Genomic DNA, 20231 nt, shown 5'->3' with positions numbered 1-20231 from the left:
CTTTAATGCAGTGCATATTATGTATGATGATTAAGGATAGTGTTTGACAACCAACTGATTGGAGAAATGAAAGTAGATTATAAGAGCCATTGTTTTGTTGTTAGACAGGCAGCAGAGACTTTGCATACAGAGAGAACTCTATTTTGCAAATAGGCTCCCTATATGACTGGGACATAATAGCTTTTATGTATTAACACAAATAATGTTTTTCTTACGGAAGAGATAGTGCACCAGAAAGAAGAATGAAAGAAACACAAAATGTCAAAATAGATATAAGGCACACTTTTTTTGCCTTGTAAGTACAGCATATTAGATGGATTAGAAGGCTGATTTCATAAGAATGGCTTCACCATGCACCATTTCTCTTCTCGCCACCTTCTTGTCTTTTATGCAAAACAGATTTGTCTAAGTCATCCCACACTATCTGGGCAGCCTGTCTACTGTGTGGTTTTGGTGACTCTCCTAAGTTATATAAAATTCCCGCTTTGGCTAGTGTGAAGTTTGCTATGGTTTGTTATTGCACAATGGGTGTTTTCATCTCTGAGTTTGCGTTTTTCAAACGCTGAGCACAACTGGAGCGGCTTGGACATCAATCTTGGTTCTCACATGAAACACAGTTAATTAGAGGGGAAGTAAAGCGGTCATAATCATGTGGTTGCAGGTTTACAGCCACTGAGTCCATCGGCAGCCATGTGTCCTGCCGATGTGTCCTTGAGCAAGACATTTAAGTTCTCACACATGACAGGTCTGAATAAGAACATCAGATGAAATTGTGAAAAAAAAAAAAGAAAAAAAAAGAAAACATCTTAAATCTTAAAAGATTTAAGAATTGGGTTATAAAATTTGATTTTGACAATCTCAGAAAAAAAAAACATTTATCTTCACTTTTAAATACTTTTACTTTTAGAAACTAGTGTTTCTCTGTGTGCCCACTGAGTTAAATAAATTAAAGTCAATAACAAGGGTCATAATTCTGTCTCTTCAGCACATTACATGGCAAATTTGCTCATCAGAAGAGCACATTTTCTTGTTTGTCTGAAGGTGGACTTGACAAAACTTTGAATCCTAGCATTTATGCTGTATTGACAAACGTTCATGCTTTGTACTACATTTACCATTTTCACTGGTGTTTGAAGGATCACTCCGACATCATTTTATATTTCTCTTATTGTCAACACACCCCAACAATGTGATAGGCCATCTCTCAGTACTTTTCCCTGCTTTATCCATGGCACTCAGAGAATAAGACTTGCATTTGTTGAGGACTATTTTCAGTAGCAAACTAATACACATTTGATGTCCGAGTGAGTACATACAGCAGCAGGAGGGTGCGTGTGGGATTGACTTCAAATAAACAACAGCATATCACCAGATCTATCCTTTAAAACTACAAATAATGTGATATCATTCCATGTTTTTTGCCAATTTATTGAAATAACTAAATTATCAAGATCCATGTCTGTACAATGGCCAAACTATGAACACTTTGATAATTCAATGTAAATGAGAGATGCATATCTCTTTGCAATTGCTTGTGATGTATTAAACAAACCCCCATGTTAAGAGAGGCTGAAGAAAGAGAAAGAAAGAATCCATCCACTATGTCGCCTAAGTTTCCCAAGCCTCCACATTCCCTTTTGCTCTGTCGATGATGTGGTGCATATGTAGATACTATAGATATTGTATATTGATTATAGATTTATCTGCTGCTGGGGTGAGATGACTCAAACAGGATACTGAAAGGCTGCACTTGTGACTGCAAAATTTTCACTTCAATAATGCTTTTAAAAATCTTTACATATCTTTGGATTTGTAAACATTTTACATTTACACATCTTTGGATTGGATGGACAAGCAGTTGGATGGGTAGGCGAGGGAAGGGGGATATAATACATATTCCAAGCTGAATTAACTGTATTCTTAAGTTATTTACTTTACTGTTGCTATGCAGTAATTTCTGTATATTGTCTGTATCGAGTCTGATGAGATTATGAATATAAACTATAAAGAAGATATACTTTGAAGAAGCATTTCTGATCCCTGTGCAGTAACAGAATACAGTGCAACTTGCCATTGACCCATGGTCTCCACCAACTCTAAGACACCCTGTTTAGACAGTAAGTGACAGATCAATATATTCCTCAGTTATCTCTTCATTTGAACTCTTTCTGGCTTTGTGTCTCCATCGCACACATTCTAAAAAATGACACTGGTAATAGTGAGAGTGACGGTATTCCCGAGCAGTGGAAAACAGGACAAAGCCATTGCCACAAGCGGCCTCTTTTTCAGGTCAAAAATGTCTTACAAATTTGAATCTCATTACCATGTCATGAATACGTCTTTGGGAATCCATTAGGCATTTCCTGCCTAAAAATACAATAAGAATTCACATTCAACAAAAAAAAAAAGAAAAGAAAAGAAAGAGTGGGGAATGAGAATAAAGCCCCAGCGAGAACATTACTGTAAAGCTGTTTTAGCTCTTTCAGTCCACTTAAGAAGAGGCAGAACAAAAAAAAAGAAAGATGTGAGTGACTGACAGATGATAGCAATAAAAGTAAGAACAAACTGGCCATTTTACTGCGGTAGGGCCATTTGAGAAGGGATTATTAACTTGTCAGCATTTCAAACTGAGACACAAGTTTTTTCTCCTCCAAAACACATCCCCATGTCTGTGTTACTTTTATTAGAAAGTCTTTAAACCTTTTGACCCCAGAGGGCCTCCGTTATTGGCTGTTAATAGGGACACGCTGGTCAGCGGGGAGACCCTAAGTGCCCTATTAATCATTTGTTTAGAGCTCGGGCCTATTTTGGAAGCTCTGTGTTTAGTGTGAGTTAAAAATAGGAGGAGGCAGATTGAGACAGCCGCCCGCCACTCATCGCTCAAGCTGTCAGGACGCGTGGGCCCTTGGGGATGTGGGCAGGAGACCCCTCAAGCCGTGGAAGTTCAAGGGTCACAAGGTTTATCATTATTACTCACTCTGTGGCGGCTGACAGAACCATTGTGGGTTTGATTGCTAAAAATAGAGGCTAAAACGCTGCTCTAGACGTGACAAGCAAAATCATTTCAGAGTCTAAGTTTTAAAGAATTTCCATGTAAACAGTCAAGAGTTTCATGTCACAGTCGCAACACACTGTAGTTTATATGCCTCAAGTAAATTTTGCAGTTCATGAATAATACAAGAGCAAAGCAAATGCTGCTACATGCTTCTTACACTAAATGCCACAAGTAAGTGAGTTGTTTGCTGGCAGATTGACAGTGATGGGAAATAAAATGTCATGGGATCAAATCATTAATCTTGTCAAATATTGTCATATGACAGGAGAAAATACAGGTGTGAAGATTGCATCGGCTGATAAAACATTACTTACAGCCATTTTTCCAATAAGCGATGGACTCAGTGCTGTCAATATTTGGAGGGGATGCGAGGTATGCCCTGGCGAAGGCCATTTTGTGAGGAGCAGAGAGCCTGCTGGGAAAAATACAGTGGTTCATGCTGGGTCTCCGGGAAGCTGAAAAGCCACCGGCAAAAAGCTATGAATTATTCTGAGCGCAAAATACATTTTCTTTGAAGACTGTCGGGCCATTAGAGCCCTTTTGCTCCCTTTTAAATTGTTTTTATGCTGTGAGTAATGTTAACCTTTGCTTTTGTAGTCATGAAATTCTCTCTGCACCTTTTTCCCTCCTGGCACAAAGCACAGATGGGCTGGAAAAGCTGGAAATAAAGTATAGGAACCATTTACTGTGAGGAAAGAAGAGGCGTGAGGAAGGAACTAAGGCTTTTATACTGATGTCTACAGACCTATGTTCCTTAGTACAGTAGAAACTCAACGTGCATAAGAACAAACCCACACAAAAATACCTTCAAATACTAAAAAGCTCAGCGTGAATATTGCAAACTTTGAAATACTTTGATGCTAATGGAGGATGAAAATCATTTCACCATAATCACCATGGACAGATTATAAGAATATAGGCCTCTGGGTACTTACATGTAAAGGCCTCATCTCTTAAAAACAAAATATTATAGGAAATCATCAAAAGACACTTGTAATTTAGACTTCTTTAATTTAAATTGTTTCACTAGTTTTAATGTAGCTTACTGTAGCCTATACATGCATCAGGCAGCTGGATCTAGACTAAATCTAGACAAAAATATCATCACTTTTGTACCAGATGACGCTTGGTATTAGCTGATATTCAATACTGAATTAAAGTGAACAGCATGTCTCTTGTTTTGACAGAGTCCTAATGTGAAATGCTTGTAACAGTCACTTGTCCTGCTCTGTGATACCTCATGTCCCTGGGCCTGTGTCAGGTAAAGTCCTTCAGTAATCCATCCATGTAGGACAGATTAAATGTCATTTTCATTCAGTAGAAAGTTTAATATAAGACACAGATAAATCTCTCTCTCTCTCTCTCTCTCTCTCTCTCTCTCTCTCTCACACACACACACACACACACACACACACACACACACACACACACACACACACAGTCAGATTAATGGATCATTGAATGGATCTGACATGCACAAGCCACTGACCAGTTGACCTCTCGTGACCCGCACCACGTGCACAGATGATCCTCTTACCCCCTCCTTTCACTGCACCGGCGCGTGATCTCCATGGGAACGTCGTCACGCAGGAGGAAGTGAACGGGACTGTTTGACAGAGCGCTTGCTAAGCATGGCAGCAAAGGTAAGCAGCTGATGAGGTTTCCTCCTCACTGTCCCTTCTCTCTGAAGAGCTGTCGCCTTGCCGGTGATGTGCTCGGTCCCGGGAGTGTCTCCTCTGGAGCTGTCCGCCCGGTAGACTGTCTCCCCGGAGGGGTCGCTATCTGCCGGTTAGCCTGTTAAGAGGATGTGCTAGAGGTTAACACTGGCCATACGGCAATGACATTGAGGCTTTACTGTAGCCGGTTAGCTAGTTCATGTACATTTGGCTAGCAGTGCCTAAGTCAAACTTACTGAGGTGTCGTTTCAAAAATTATGCAAAGTACAGCAATGATACCAGTGCTGCTTTGCATTCCCGCTGCTCCTCCCAGGCCCAGTCTCCTCAACTTTACCGGTTTGTATCAGCTAAAAAACCGGTTGTAGTCACCGGTAACCTTGGTTAGCATCATGCTACATGTTGTGGCATCCTGTTATAAACTACCTGCAGGTGTGCGAAGTTTCCACAGGCTTGAGGAGACGTTTTAATATGATTTTACTGTTGATGTTTCTTTACAACCAGTACGTTTAGAAACCGGATTAATTTACACACTGCACAACGTACACCAACTTCTAATATGAACAGTATAACATATATATAACTTTGCAGCTGCTCTGTATAATAGTTTTTAAAATATCACATCAGCATCATCCTCTGCAGTGGTTCCCAAACAGGGGTTTTGGGATCCTCCAAGGGGCCACAGCATAAATCTGAGGGGTCACAAGCTGATCAACAAGAGCAGAGTAGAACAAGATTGAGTCTGTGATAAAACATAAAGTTATAGATATGTGTTCCTGTGTTTGCATTTTGCTTTTGAGTTACTATAATAATTTTATATCTCCTAATAGTATTAAAGTAAAAGTTAACTGGCTGCCACTCCAACCTATAACAAGGGTTTGCAGGCAGACAAAGCTTTGTTTTGAGGGTCACAACCCAAAACAAGGTAGGGAACCGCTGTTCTACAATGTTGCTCAATAACAATACTCCAAGACGCACTAGGATGATGATATAAGTGTGGTATTGATACATAGCAGGCCATTGTGTTCACTCGCTGTGGATGAAAGCTGTATTCACAAAATGTTCTCTTATTGTTTTGCAGGCAGTTCTGCCTAGGAGGGCCGACCCCACTGAGTTGAAAGCCATTTTTGAAAAGGTGGGATTTTACTTATATATTTTTGTTTTCTCTTTTGTGTTTTCACTCATCATTCGATTTATGTTTGTTTCTTTAAAAAAAAAAAAATCAAATTCGAAAGCTCAGCGTCTGTCCTCCTGTCTTTATCTGTTTTTCTCTTTACAGTATGCCAGTGTAAAGAAGAATGGTGACCACTTCATGTCACCACAAGACTTTGTGAGCCGTTTCCTCCATGCCCACACAGACATCCGGCTGTCGGATGAGGCCACAAAGCTGCTGGCTGGAGTGGTGGACCAGAAGAAAGATGGGTTGGTGTTCACTTTTGATATTAGGGGGTGTGATGATTCAAGTAAATTAAGATACTTGTACACTTGGAAATTTTTAGATAATCCTTGCAGTTTTGAGGGTATACTTATGAAAATATTGCTATTGCAAGTGGCGTGGTTTGTCACACTAGATGTGATAGAAGCAGGCCAAATATAGCTGTAGTTTTTTTTTCTTTTCTTTTTTGACAAAATGATAAAATTAGAATCAACCAAAGAGTGTCTCATGGGGACTGACATCATCACAGTTTCTCTGGCAGAGCTTGCTGATATGACTCTGAAATTGCAATGCTGAACCTCTCTTTATGCCCCAAATTATCCCTTCTCATTAATATTAAGCCAGCTATTAAGTAAGCTTGTGACAGACTCTTATCAAAGCTATCAGTATATGCATTATGTTTCGCTTTGATCATGTGTGACTGCCTTTCTAGTGTTATTTTGCATTTTATAAACAAACCTATGACTGAATCCTTTGGTGTAAAAAATGCACAGAGGGATGTTCATACTTGAATTATGTAGCAAAGAGACATCAAACCCCCAAAGGCCCCTTTCAGGTGTTTCCTTCTTTGTAGATACACCCCCAATTTCACACTTACTCCTCCCCCCATCCCCATCACCCCTGTTTTTTACATTAATATGTATGTATTTAATGATACATAATGATGGGTAATAAAATGTTAGGGTAAGTCTAAAAAGATAAAAAAAAAAAAAACCTACATCGCCATGGTAACCACCTGGGCTTCTACAAAGAGCAAAGTGCACATGGCTGCGTAGTTTCATGTTATTACATCTGCTTTAAGGTGTGTGTGTGTGTGTGTGTGTGTGTGTGTGTGTGTGTGTGTGTGTGTGTGTGTGTGTGTGTGTGTGCCTGCATGTACAGAGGATGATGAGATGTAGTAGTGGGGGTTTTGGAATTGGAAAAAGAGAGAGCAAGGCACCCACAGACACAGACACACACACACGCACACACACACACATAAAAAACACACATGCACTGTAATTGCCCATGCTATTCAGGAGCACTCCGTTGCATTGTGCAGCTTTGGAGCAGGATAAATGGTGGCCGTGGCATCAGGGTAAATCTATTAGGAACCCATGGCCCAGGCTTTGTATCTAAACCTCATTTTGGTTTTGTGGAGGGGAATAGAAATGATATGGGGGCAAAACATGAAAAAAGTTTTTTTTTTTTTTTTGTTTTGTTTTTTTTTTTAATCTCCGTTCTCCCAAAAAATTTTTAGGCTGCGGTTTAGAAGTGATTCATTTTTTCACAGTTGGCATTGTAAAGGCCTCATGAGGCTCATACTTTATAATGTGTTATTTTCCTCCTGAACTTTAATAGATAAATGATTTGACGAGACAAAGAGCATAGATGATTATTCTGCAGACCTGTGAACACAAAGCAAATAGATCTAGAAAGTAGAGACGCGGCAACATTAGCGGTGCTAGCTGAAAACACAAACGCATTGTTTTTCAAGCGCTCAGCCGTGCAAACCTTATGAAAAGAACGGAGAGCAAGACAAAACAAACCACTTTAGTGGCCGTGTTTTTCATCCAGCTCGCTCCGATCTCATGCAAATATGTTTGTGAACAATAACTTTTGGTTGGTATATGAGAGTAGTATATTTGAAGCTTGTGCGCCTGCTGCTGTTTTTGCCAGGTAGGACTCCATTTCAACAAGATGAGTCAGGGGTAATAGATTTAGCGGGGGGTCGGATGGCAGGCGGCATGCTCGCTTACTTTTCCGTTGGAGTGTATCTGTGTGAGAGAAATTTTACTTAGATGCCAGGGTGTAAACAGGGAAAATGCATTTGTCTGCCTCCCTCTCTGCGACTGTGTAAATCAGGGGATATAGTGACAGTCGTAACAATCTGTTATGTGGAAATCACTTTTCTCCCTCTTATTCTCGCTGCTCCCAGTGAGACAGAGAAACAGACAGATAGACAGATAAAGACAGAGAGAAAGAAGGAGATGGGGCTTTGGAGGATGGAGATGTCTCAGTTTTCAGGGATCAAACATTTTGTTTATGTGTGCACTGACTTACAGAACTGCAAGGTGGTTTAAAGATTTTCCTCTTTCACTCAGTGTATTTATGTCCTCTCTTTCCCACTTTTGACTTTCTTTACATGCTTTCTGTCTCATCATCACTTTCCTTTACTCTCTCACATACCATAATGCACTGTGAGCTCACTCCATTTCGTTTGGGCTCTTTCAGACTCCCGACCTTTCCGCTTCTCTATTCCATCTCCCCTCTGATATTTTGATAGAAGCATCTGTTCAAGTGTGAAAAAAAAACACACTTCCCCCATAGACTCTTGTAGGTCTCAAAAAAAAAGGAAAAAAACTTTGTTAAGGGAGCTTGCTGGGAAAATAGCAGTCTGCCAGCTGCTGTGGGCACTCTGGACTTGGACTAGTGGGTGTCCACTCTTATAAACCGAACAGATACTGGCAGCTAGCACTCACCAGGGTGTGTGTGTGTGTGTGCGCGTGTGTGTTTTTCTGGTTTGTCTGTGTGCGCATGTCTGTGGACAATCCCACTATGGGTGGGTGGAAGGCTGTCAGTGACAATGCCAAGATGCCAGGGACAGGGGATTATTGAAGCCCCTCCAGGCCCCTCTCTCCCACTACTATCAACGAAGGAGAGCTGTCTTTCTATCAGCCAGGCCTAACCAACACCATGCATTTATGTTACTTGTAAACAATGTTTCCAAGCCTGGCTCTCGGTTCAGAGGAGAGTATTTAGATGCCCGCTGAGAAGAGACAGAGAGATAAAAGCCCGGGTGACGGAGATAATATAAAAACAAACAAAAGTATATGGCACATAGGGTGGAGTTTTTAATGCCGGACACAAGTAACAGAGACAGTTTAAATGGCATCATAACAGAAGCAGCGTCTAGCTGTCATGTATAGAAGCACATGGCAGAATCATGTCTTTGTTTACGTCTTGTCTGTTACATCTCTCCATCTGATACATGTCATGGATACGTCTGCGCCTGTTTAAAGATTTAACAAAGTCCTGTTGAGTAAAGTAAGTACACTGTACACTGAAGAGATACCATACTGCAGTATCACGTTAGCCATGTCTCCGAAGTTCATCCCAGGCTGCATACATGGATCGGGCAGCCCTGGATACATGCCATAGCAGTTGATGGTTGGGAGATGCTGTCGGTTGATTTGATTATTGAGTGTCTCGTTGGGGTTGGGTCTTCTTAGCAAAAAACTATGCCCCCCCCCCACGGTAATCATTTTGCAGCCGTCATGGCGCTGCTAATCAACCATCATAAGCTTCAGCCCTCCGCTACAGAGCTGTGTGTAAATGCTTACGAGTATGTGGAATGTTTCTCGTGTGTGTTATGGAGATGCCCCCCTGGATCTTGTCTGGACTCCCCTGTCCAAAGCCATGGTCCAATCCCTCCGTGATCAACAGCCCTCTCAGTTACACTAATATGCTGATTATCCATGTCTGGGAAAACACAGACGGGATGACCAGTGTGCATGTAAACTGATGCATGTGGAAAAAAAAAAAAGAAGAAAAAAGAAAGAAATCTGACTTTTTCCCTCGGTTCTGTCTGGGAAACTAGTGCTACGAGTCTTTGCATCGCAGCCTGTACCTGCTTTAACCCCTTTATTAACCTCTCTCAGGTATAATTTGAGAGTGTACTGTACGTTTGTCACAAAGGAATGATCATTATGGGAGAGTTTGATAATATTCCAGCAGCGTGAGCTGCAATGGTATTGGCTTTGTTTTTAACAGTGGATCCACAGTCACAGCTGTGTGCTTTTGTGCCCCCTTCCACCTACTTGCCATCAGCAGGGCCCTGCTCTTAAGAAGTACTCGCTTAGTTAATAAAACAATTAGTCTTGCCTTTGAAACAACGACAGCTGATTTCATTTGCCACTGTGGAGAATTGTATGCTCACTTTTATTCCCTCTCCATATTCCTCTTAGGTCCTCTGTTGCGCTCTCTCCAACTCACACTCTTTTCTTTTCTAGTGTACTGTTGCCTTGTATGATACAAGTATGTATTTTGTTGTTTGTATTGAAAGCAGGTATTAATCTGAGTCCTTTGTATTCACTGTTTTGGCTTCTCTTTTTTTTTCCCCATAAATGTTTGAAGGGAGGAATAACATTTCTGCAGACTACATTCAAAAGACTATAACCAGTAATCTAAACATTGCTTTTCAACCTTTATGAAGAAACTCCAGGACTCGACAATTTTAAGAATACGTGCCCTTTTCTTGGTGTTATTTTGAAAACCAATACTTTTGTCAGTGAACAGCTCTTCTCCTTCTCAGTCTGATTCATCTATACAGTCTTTTCTCTGTGCATTCAGTATAAAGACGCATGAGCACCCACATCTAAACTCAAAATAGTCCACGTCCAAACAAACATCTCTAAATTTCATCAGTAACATAATTAATTAAAGCAACCAGAAAAATGTAATCATTGCACCCCCACCCCTTTCCCTCTCCACACTCCCCCTTGGAAATTGAAATAGGTTTAATAGATGGATGCTCGGGGACTGCTCATTAGCTCTGACCCCTCCTGTAATTATCAGATCCATTTGTGAAATTCGTAATGGACTTGTGGCAACTGTGAACCAGGACCTAAATAAAGGCTAGACTGCGTGGTCCAGTTCCCCACAGCAGGCCTCTCCCAAGGGGGCTCTCAGTGGGATCACACAATGGCAATGTTTATGTTTATTTTTTCTCTTGTTGATGATGCTAGTGGGCATTTGTGTTACTATGAAGAGGCAGGAGATGTAATAGTACAACAATGATAAACTTGGAAAAAGTAGGAAGTGGGTTAAAGAGAAAACTGATCTGTTGTGCTTTCTTTCAACTCATAACTTTACATAACAAATCAAGTTCACAATAAATTTTGTTTCCACCTTGGCTTCTCTTGACTTTCACATATTAACCTTATATTCTGTTACGTTTATATTGAATTGAATTATATTTCCTTAACTGGCTCCCGAATCCCTCCTCGCCTGTCTGCTTGTTTAAAATGGCACACTAAAATATAAAACTTCATATTTAATCATTTTTTTCCCCTTGCTGGTGTAAAGTTGGCCTTCTCTATACCAGCTGCCAGCTCAGACCGGGAACACACACTGAGCTTTTTAAAATGTTTTCTTTTCTCGCTGTCACACTCGATGAGTTTATGACATTACATATGGAAGAACAGACTACTGAATAAAAGGCAGCTTGAATTACGCGTAGCACAGATTGATAGGTTGTCTGCATGTACTAGTTTTTCGTTTAGCGTAGTGTTAAAATAACTTGTTTTAAACACCACAGTAATGAATCAACTAAAACAACAGCATTTTACAGCCTTTTACAGTCCTACCTATCCTCTTTCTCCCTACCCTCCTCTCTTCCCTCAGGTTGATCTCCTTTCAGGAGTTTGTAGCGTTTGAGTCGGTGCTGTGTGCCCCAGACTCCCTCTTCATGGTTGCCTTCCTGCTGTTTGATAAAGCGGGCAATGGAATGACCACTTTTGGTGAGTAGCTCTGCCTCTGATTTACAGGATTAGATAAAACTGTACAGTAGTCAAGTTTGCAGAGATTTGCTTTGTGTCTTTGTGTCTTTCTGTCTTTGTGTCTTTGTGTCTCTGTGTCTCTGTGTAGGTGCTTGGAATAATACACTGATTCTTGAAAAATACAAACTCCAGAAACTCATTTTAAAATATTGCTATTATTGTGTTTATTGTCTTGTCCTTTACCCCTGTGGGAGTGTTGTTACTTTTTCCTGGATTATATTACTTTGTCGTTATTTAATCTCACACTCAGTGGTTTAACATGTTCGCTGGTCACCTGAGATGATACTAGCTAACGAATGTGAATCGGGTTGCAGAGTAACTCTAATGGTGTTACGTAAACATGAAATAAAAGTTAGGTCTCAACACTGCACTTGTTTTTTTTTTTTTTTCATTTGACATTTAACAGAGACTTTTTTAGACGATACAGACAGAGCACTGACAATGGTCCTCTTAAATGTGCCACTAAAGAAGTTTGCATACACAGTCCTCTTTTATTTATGTGGGGGTCTGACCTCCGCTCATCTGTTCTGTTGCGGTTACATCCACAAACAAAAATACTGCACCTTGTCTGCAAAGAAGCTAAGGTTAGCTTTGGAGGTGGAGAGAACCGGTGGCAACTACAGGATGGAGATGAAGATGGAGGAGGGGGTGGGTAGCTCTATGTGTGTGTGTACATGATTGGCACCATTACTCTGATGCCTGGAAGCTCCGAGGTGAAAGAGGGAAGACATTTGTACTCGTTGCTTATTTCACATTTGCCTAATTGATTTAAACAAGTCTAATGCCAGCCTTCTGTAGGTGTACGAGGCGTTAGCACATTAGGCTTGATTTGAAATGCAGTGCACACATCCCTTCGCAAACAGGGGAAGAGTAAGTGAATTTCATTTTAATTGTTGCTGTCGACAGGGTGCAAGATCATTGCTGGTGATTATATATGCACATATGTAAATTTTCATATTTAAAAGGATCAATTAGAGTGACGTTGTCTTGGTGGCAATTAAAAGGTCTGTTTTTCTGCGTCTACCAAAGGTTAATGAATATCCCAGTGCCTGTGAGTTATGAGACTCACATACAAGTGGAAAATTGCATGAAAAACATAACACACATCATGCTATGCACAAACACTGACTGCAGTGTCTGCCACTTGCATCGAGCTACCATTTCACCAAAAGCAAATAACTTGTGACTGAGATTATAGACTTGTCAAAGTTGCTTTATTGTGATACATTGCAGAATTCTCCCTTTTTCTCTCACTCTCTTTTTCCTCTTTGCCGTTCATTAGATTAAAGAACTTCACCATGGCCCCAAATAAAGAACTCCCTTCTTTATTACCTATTAAAAACATTAATAGCCACAGCTTACGTTGCATTAAAGGTCCATTTGTTCTCCCATGCAATAAATGTCTGTACCCTGATTTCTTTTTATTTCATTTTTCTGCAAAGCCATTTTAATTTGATAATAACCTGAGTAATTTCTGTTAAGTACAGGCGGCACAGTGCTCTGAATTTTTTAGCACTTAAAAAAATAAATGCATAATTTGGTGGAATGTCGAGTTCATAAAAATTGCAACGCAACACGGCATTTGAAATGCAGTATTGTGTCTCAGCCAGAAAGACAAAAAAAAAAAAAAGAAAGAAAAAATTGAAAGAGGACTGAGTGTTGACAGGTCTATAAAACCTGATAATATAAACGACAGGCTCTGGAGCAGCCTCTCCTTTAAAGAGTTAAAGGCTGTATATTTATTGCCTCATTAAAGTGTAAAAAAAAAAAAAGAATGCACAAGCTGTCTTCTTGCTGAAGGTAAGGCTGAGCTGAAGTAAATATCACCTTTTTCTCTCTCCCTCGTTCCCTCCCTGTCTCTCTTTATAAAAAAGTTGTTTCTTTCCTCCTTTCCTTTCTCCACCCGTTCAGCGCGGCTTGTTTGGTAATAAGAAACAGGTCACTCTATTGGTTTGTTTTTGTTTCTTTAGTAAGGCTGTAATTTAGGACTCATGTTCAGTGTCTCTCCACTCCACTGGCTGTAGAGGCTTAGAGGGTTCAGGCAGAGGAACATAAGTGAGAAGAAAAGGCTTTCCTTCTGAATACAGAGCCTACACAGCTCAAACAAGTCCTGCCATGTGTCATTCCAGACTGATTTAGAGTTGAGGAACTTAAGTCTCAATCAGAGTGGAATTGTGTTCTGGAGATTGATGCTGACATTTTGTCAGAAATAATCACAGATTTTTTTTTTTCTCCCAAAATTAAATAATTACTAACGTTAACCACAAGATAGGAAACACATGCAATTTGTTAAGACCTGACTCACAAGACTTTGCGCCAATAGATTTTAGGTCTTAATTACAGCGAACTAACAACTTAAGCAGGAAGAAGAATTTGATAATTGTTTGTTATGAAAACATGAATGTACAAAAAGGAGAAAATGGGGATTTTTAATGCTTGTCAAGGCCTTATACACAGTTAATGTGAAGTAATTAACCTTATAAGTGGGGTATAATCAGCGAAACCTAAAACAAAACTGTTTTACTTTAGCCTCACTGCTTGCTAATTTTTGTTTAAATTGTCTATATTCTACATACATTAACACAGGAAATCATTTGTGGAAAGTGCATTTACTCAGATACTTTAGTCTCAGAGGGAAATATTGTACTTCATACCCACTACATTTACTTGACAGCTATAGTTACTCTGCTAATTGACATTTTACAAACAAAAGATTTGATACACTTCTAAAACATTGTTAGTGTTTAAACTAAACACGGTATATTATGTTGTTAACATTAGATCCTGACGGTCCAACAACAGCAGTTGTGAAAAATTTTATTTCGTCATTATTAAAGCAGTAGCTTGTCTCTCTGTTTGTTATTTTGTCTCCTCTGCAGAGGATGTGAAGCAGGTCTTCAGCCAGACCACCATCCACCAGCACATCCCCTTCAACTGGAACTGTGAGTTCATACGGCTGCACTTTGGCACGCAGAGGGACAAGCAGCTCAACTACGGAGAGTTCACCCAGTTTCTCCTGGTAGGTTTCGTGTTGATCACCTGCTCTCCCTGTCTCTCACGTGCTGTTATTTTCCCCCACTCTGCTGACATGAAATCACATTCTTTGTATCTTTGTTTTTCCTCTTTGTCTCAGTGCATTTCTATCTTTGGCCCTCTTTGTCAGCCCGTCTGACGGTCATCAGCAATAGCCAATAAATCTGTATCAACTAATTTATGTGTCTATGCACATTGCCTTATCCTCACATATTGTTTATAGGCTGTTCATACAATCCTGTCATGTTGCTGTATTGTTAGATACTTATCTAAGCTTGGCCAGACGAATGTGCTCGCATACAGACGCACACAGGTTTTCCCTATTTCTATTCCTCTCAAACACAGCCCTCCATATTGACCAGATTAGTCATTAATGAAACACTGAGGTTATGTATTTTGGACATTTTCTTTCATTTGTTTTCCATTAGCTGACGTACACCTAGCACTACTCCACTCCACCTATTCTGAAGCAGGTAGAGACACAGTTCTACCTCCATAAATAGTATAGCTGGAATATTCCTAGTGTATTTGTGGCGTGTGAGCCATTTTCCAATATGATGTCTAGACTTAAATCAGACCTAAGCAGGGAGAGGTGGTAGAGGGGGTGGGAGAGAGGGCCTGAGCTGTGCCAAGTTTGCATCCACACTCACCATGTATTTGAATGAGCTTTTTATATTACACTTAACTTAGACCAGATGGCTTACACACAGTGGGAAGCAGCGCAAGGATATTGGGACATTGTTATATGTGCGTGTGTCCTGTTATGTGCGCATGTGTTTGAACATATAGCATGTGTGCCTATAAATATGTGTGGTTTTATGCATGTGTGTTTGTCTTACTTATCTGCCGCATGTGTGAGCAGCGGCATGAACGCTTTGTGCAGCTGTGTTTATGTCAGTGTTTGTGTAATTGTGTGTGCTTGTTTTTGCCTTTGTGTGTGTGTGTGTGTGTGTGTGTGTGTGCGAGTGTGCGTGCATGAGTGCAACTGTGTGGCGTTGTGGCCAGTAGATGCTGTACTTTGCATTGACAGCATGCCCAGTTCTCTCCCAGTCAGTCACTCAGTGGTTTCCAGCTCCTCACAGCAGCAGGCTAGCAGCCAGCCGCACTCATTGCTCAACTATGAAATGTACATTTCCTGCTTACGCTCTCTGTTTTTGATCATTTCTCATAGCTTTTGATTCATGCCTTAATAAATGGCAGAAGAAGGTGGATTTCACGTTATTATAGGATGCGTCTCGGCGTAGGTAAGGGTGAGGAATGTTCAACAGAGAATTTGTTTGAAGTGTTGTAAATATCATCCTGCATTTCATTTTTTATCACTTCACTTCACTGGTCTACTGGTATTTGTAAAAGAATACTATAAATATTTTAACTTGAGAGGTCTAATGTTGTTGTGGGCTGTAATAAAGTAAGTCACATTAGTAAGACACATTAATAGCACTGTGATGGTGCATTACTTACTGCAATTATAGTACTTAGGTACAAGTAAAATTCAGGTATTGGCAGTTCACTCTTATAGTGTGTTATCAGCGACTCCAGTGATTGATGACAGGGCAATTAGGATAGGCACAACAACATTTCCTGAAGCGGAATTTAAACCCATGCAATTACTACATACTTTGTGATTGCACTACTACGCTGTGATGTTATGAGACCTTTGTTAACAGACTATGCATTCGTAAACATCGACCTTAAAGAAAAAGATGCTGTGCAGCTATAAAAGTTCTTAGGGAGTTGTTAGCACCAGCCCACACGCCATATTCTGAATATTTTTCAGTTATTTTTATAATTCCCTATCACCCAAATTTTCCCCCCAGGAATGTTCCCATCCTTTATTTCCACCTCTTCCTGCCATACATGCATGTGTTTATTGTGTTTTTCTGCCATTGTAACCACGCCACTGCCAGATGCTCACAAGATGGGATTATCGGGGAAAACGTTTGCGCCGCATATTTCTCACAAGGGCTCTCTCTGGCCAATTACTGTCTTGATGGAAGCCAGAGATTCTCACCAATTACATGCATTTTTCTCGTCTCACGCGTGGATGCTGGCCAAGGCTCAGCTCGCACTGTCAGCGTGGTGTTGTCTCTGGCAGTGGTATTACCGATGTCCAGAGAAGTGGCACATAGTGGCAGATTTTAGCCCATATTATAAATGCTGGCAAGTAAAGGGCTTGAATTACATGGAGGGGACACCACATGTCCCACTTCTTTCCTAAGCACTCAAAAAAAAAAAAAAGTGAATTGTTGGCATTGCTCAGCTTTTAAAAGTCCCAATTATATGTTTGACTCTCCTAAGAATCAGTGGGCAGCCCTTAACATGACTGTGTAGAGGGCTCAGTGGCACACATGTAAATGGGCAGTTGTGCTTAAGCTTCTCCTTATAATAACTTTAGCCCCGTGCTGATGAGAAGCAGGGATTGGAAAAGAGAGAAACAATCATGCTCCACTCATATCTGTTGTTTAAGTTTTGAAAAGAAGGGGGAAGAGAATCTCAGCCATTGAAAACAAACAGAGGTGGCTTGTCATGTGTTTTTATTCTCGTCCAAGGACAATTAAAGTGACTGCAAATGCCTCAGCGGTCTCTCGTTGGCTGTCTTAAGCCCCCAGCTTTATATCTCCTGCCTCCCTCGCTCCCCTCCCAAATAAAAACCATGTCCCTGAAACACTCATACAGTTGCAACAAGTTAAGGTTTTAAGAGGCTGAGACTATAAACTGCTCCATCCCCTGGACCACAGTTGTTTTGTTGATGTGTGTGGTTGGTGTGTGGCTTTTCAGACTTTTGACTTGTCCAAAGAAATGGGATCTAATTTTTTTTTCTTTATTTACAGCTGGACACAAACACACAGATAAATGTTTACCCTTGTTTTTGCACATGCACACAGTCATGCACGCAAAACAAATCACTTCTTCACTTTCTTTTTTTTTTTTTTGTTTTGACTTTAGATATTCAGCTCCCCTCCTCCCTTTCCTCTCCCCCAGTTTATTTCTCACCAACGTGTTTTGACCTACTCACAACCGACCGGAGAAGTGAGTCACGACACTCAGGATGCTGACACCAAAATATCTCACCTTATTTACTTTGGAAGTGTTTACGTGTGTCAATCTCTCTTCGTTTCCTTGCCTTCCACTTACTTATACACTCTCCGGAGTCCCTGCTGTGCTCATAGGTGATACTGACACATGGCTGCTACATTTGCTGTTTGTGCAAATCTGGCTCTTTTGTTGCAATGTCTATTCCTACTCCCCTCCGGTCTCCATTCAGCTTTGTGTAAATGTCACTCTTCCCCAGTCGTTTCTCTTGGGCGCTGCAAATTTAGAGTTCGATCAGTTATGCTGTCAGTGAAATATCACTCAAATTCAACACAACAATAAGTCATAGTCTCATAGGGTTTTGTGTTGTGGTAATACCACTTTTTTGAGTTCCATTTATAACAATAACATCTGAATCAATCAATTGAATAATGCCATGCATGTTCAAGATTTAATCAGTCCCCTTACAGTACTTTTTGTCCTGTACGTGTGGCTTGAAAAATAATGTCCATTCTTCTTGGATAAATTGATAATCATTTATTTTGAACTGAAAAAAAACTTATTGTACTGCAACTACTAGCCAGTACTTTTTAAAAATACCATTTACACTCAATTACTCTAATTTTTTGACATACTGTCATTCTTTCTATGTGTTGGGTACAGTCTCTTCTTTAGTTTAGGATATTTATGGTATTGTGTGTGTAATAAATTAAGCTGGATGGTGCCTTTTTTTAAATAATGAAATATTTTATAGTACTGCATCACATGTATGTAGGGCTGAAACTGACTATTATTTCATTATCAATGAATCTGCTGATTATTTTTCAATTAATAATTTAATCATTTGGTATTTAAAATATCAGAAAGTTGTGAAAAATGCCCAAAACAACTAATGAATTTTGTAATTTCTCTTTCCTGAAACATGATTTCGAGGTTAATTGAACATCAAAATTGTTGCAGATCAATTTTTCAGTCATTTCAGCTTTACATGTATGTTGGAAATGACAAAAGAGAACTAAAAATATCAATGAGTTAACACATTGATATGTGCTTAAAAGTGAATAAGCTTTAATTAGTCATTTAGACGTTTGTTGTTGTGTTGCTGTATGTCACATGCTTCGCGCACAAAAATACAAAAGCCTCACGATTTTTTTTGCCGTATTGCTTTTTTCGACCTAAAGGCCATAATTCACTGCAGGTGAGTCAACAGCCAAATCAGCTAGCCTTAGCTCGCTGTGCTCATGCTTATGGCTGTATTTCACAATGACTCTTTGTGGATTATTATTGTTCTTATAACCCTGTCTTTTGCCGCAACGGCTGTCTTATTGTAAGATAGAGAAAGCATCGGTGGCGGTGGTTTGTTTACAGCTTCTCTCTGTAGACTTGTGGTTGTAGGTACCGATAATGGCTGCTAATTTCAAAGGCCTTGTGGGATCTGTCCCCACCAAAGCCTGCTGTTGTCCCCGTGGACCTTTGTGTGTACGTGTGTGCATGAAGAGAGACAAAGTGAGCAGTTGGGTGATTAGCCGTCTTTCCTGTGTGTGCACGTCTGTGCGTGTGTGTTTGTATGTTTCTCCCTCAAGTGGGTTTAATGGGGATTTGGGGAGAGTGTGAAAAGCCCAAGTGACGCCTCACAGTAGGCGAGCCGCTGTTGGGAGAAGAGACGAGGTTGAAGCCTGGCCAAACTCTGGCTCCCTGTAACTGAAAGGGGGAGACGGCACCGGGGGGCCCATCAAAGCAAATGCTGTGTTTTTATGCACATGTGTTTATGTGTGTGAGTTTATGTGGATTTTAATGTATGAGGGCAACTTAAAGAGGTGTATGACCCACATATGTGCACAATAATATGTATTTACTGTATGATCTAACACCTAAGACTCCCCTGCTTTCTTCTCTCCATTCCCTTCCACAGGAGATGCAGCTGGAACATGCGCGACAGGCTTTTATCCAGCGGGACCAAGCCCACAGCGGCTCCATCTCAGCCTTGGACTTCAGGGACATCATGGTCACCATTCGGCCGCACATGCTCACGCCCTTCGTGGAGGAATGCCTCGTGGCGGTGGGTTTTTTGTTTGACTTTGCGGTGTTCTTGTCTATTTGTTTTACTGTCGTCCACAGAGCCAAAGACAGACTGGTTAAAAATAGTGAGTTTGGTCACAGTTGTGCACCTGGGAGTTATGATATTTTATCAATATATGTTAAGAAAATGTTGTACAAATTGCATTTTCTTTATTTAGCAGCGTAGAATTATTAGATTAGGACATTATAATACTTGAATCATTTAATTTTGCATATTGGCTGCAAATTTTCTCAGCCATGATGCAGGTGAATGTGTATCTATATTCATCACTTGTTGGCAATGTTGTGATATTGTATAGTATCTATATATTTAACACAATTTGCAAGATGATGCACATTGTGGAGTTTCACACAATAAACATGACGTTGCATAAAGTGCAACT

At 40.3% G+C, this 20231-nt stretch overlaps 1 protein-coding gene across 2 annotated transcripts in view; it reads left to right on the top strand.

Moving 5' to 3' along the window:
* LOC121191823 (calcium-binding mitochondrial carrier protein Aralar2) overlaps positions 1-20231 on the top strand; it is a 51277-nt gene that overhangs the window by 1871 nt on the left and 29175 nt on the right. Inside the window, exons 1-7 of one of the 2 annotated variants that reach the window (XM_041053260.1) lie at positions 4273-4316; positions 4497-4698; positions 5810-5863; positions 6008-6150; positions 11549-11664; positions 14583-14722; positions 19682-19828. In XM_041053260.1, the coding sequence (XP_040909194.1) occupies positions 4687-4698; positions 5810-5863; positions 6008-6150; positions 11549-11664; positions 14583-14722; positions 19682-19828 (612 nt within the window). In that variant the 5' untranslated portion in view covers positions 4273-4316; positions 4497-4686. Of the gene's footprint in view, positions 1-4272; positions 4317-4496; positions 4699-5809; positions 5864-6007; positions 6151-11548; positions 11665-14582; positions 14723-19681; positions 19829-20231 lie in introns of those variants that run through there. The other variant, XM_041053261.1, reaches the window with a different exon arrangement.

The sequence above is a fragment of the Toxotes jaculatrix genome, chromosome 13 (assembly GCF_017976425.1).
Source record: "Toxotes jaculatrix isolate fToxJac2 chromosome 13, fToxJac2.pri, whole genome shotgun sequence".
Taxonomy (NCBI): domain Eukaryota; kingdom Metazoa; phylum Chordata; class Actinopteri; family Toxotidae; genus Toxotes; species Toxotes jaculatrix.
The sequence above is the reverse complement of the archived record's forward strand: the minus strand, read 5'-3'. Positions and strand labels throughout refer to the sequence as shown.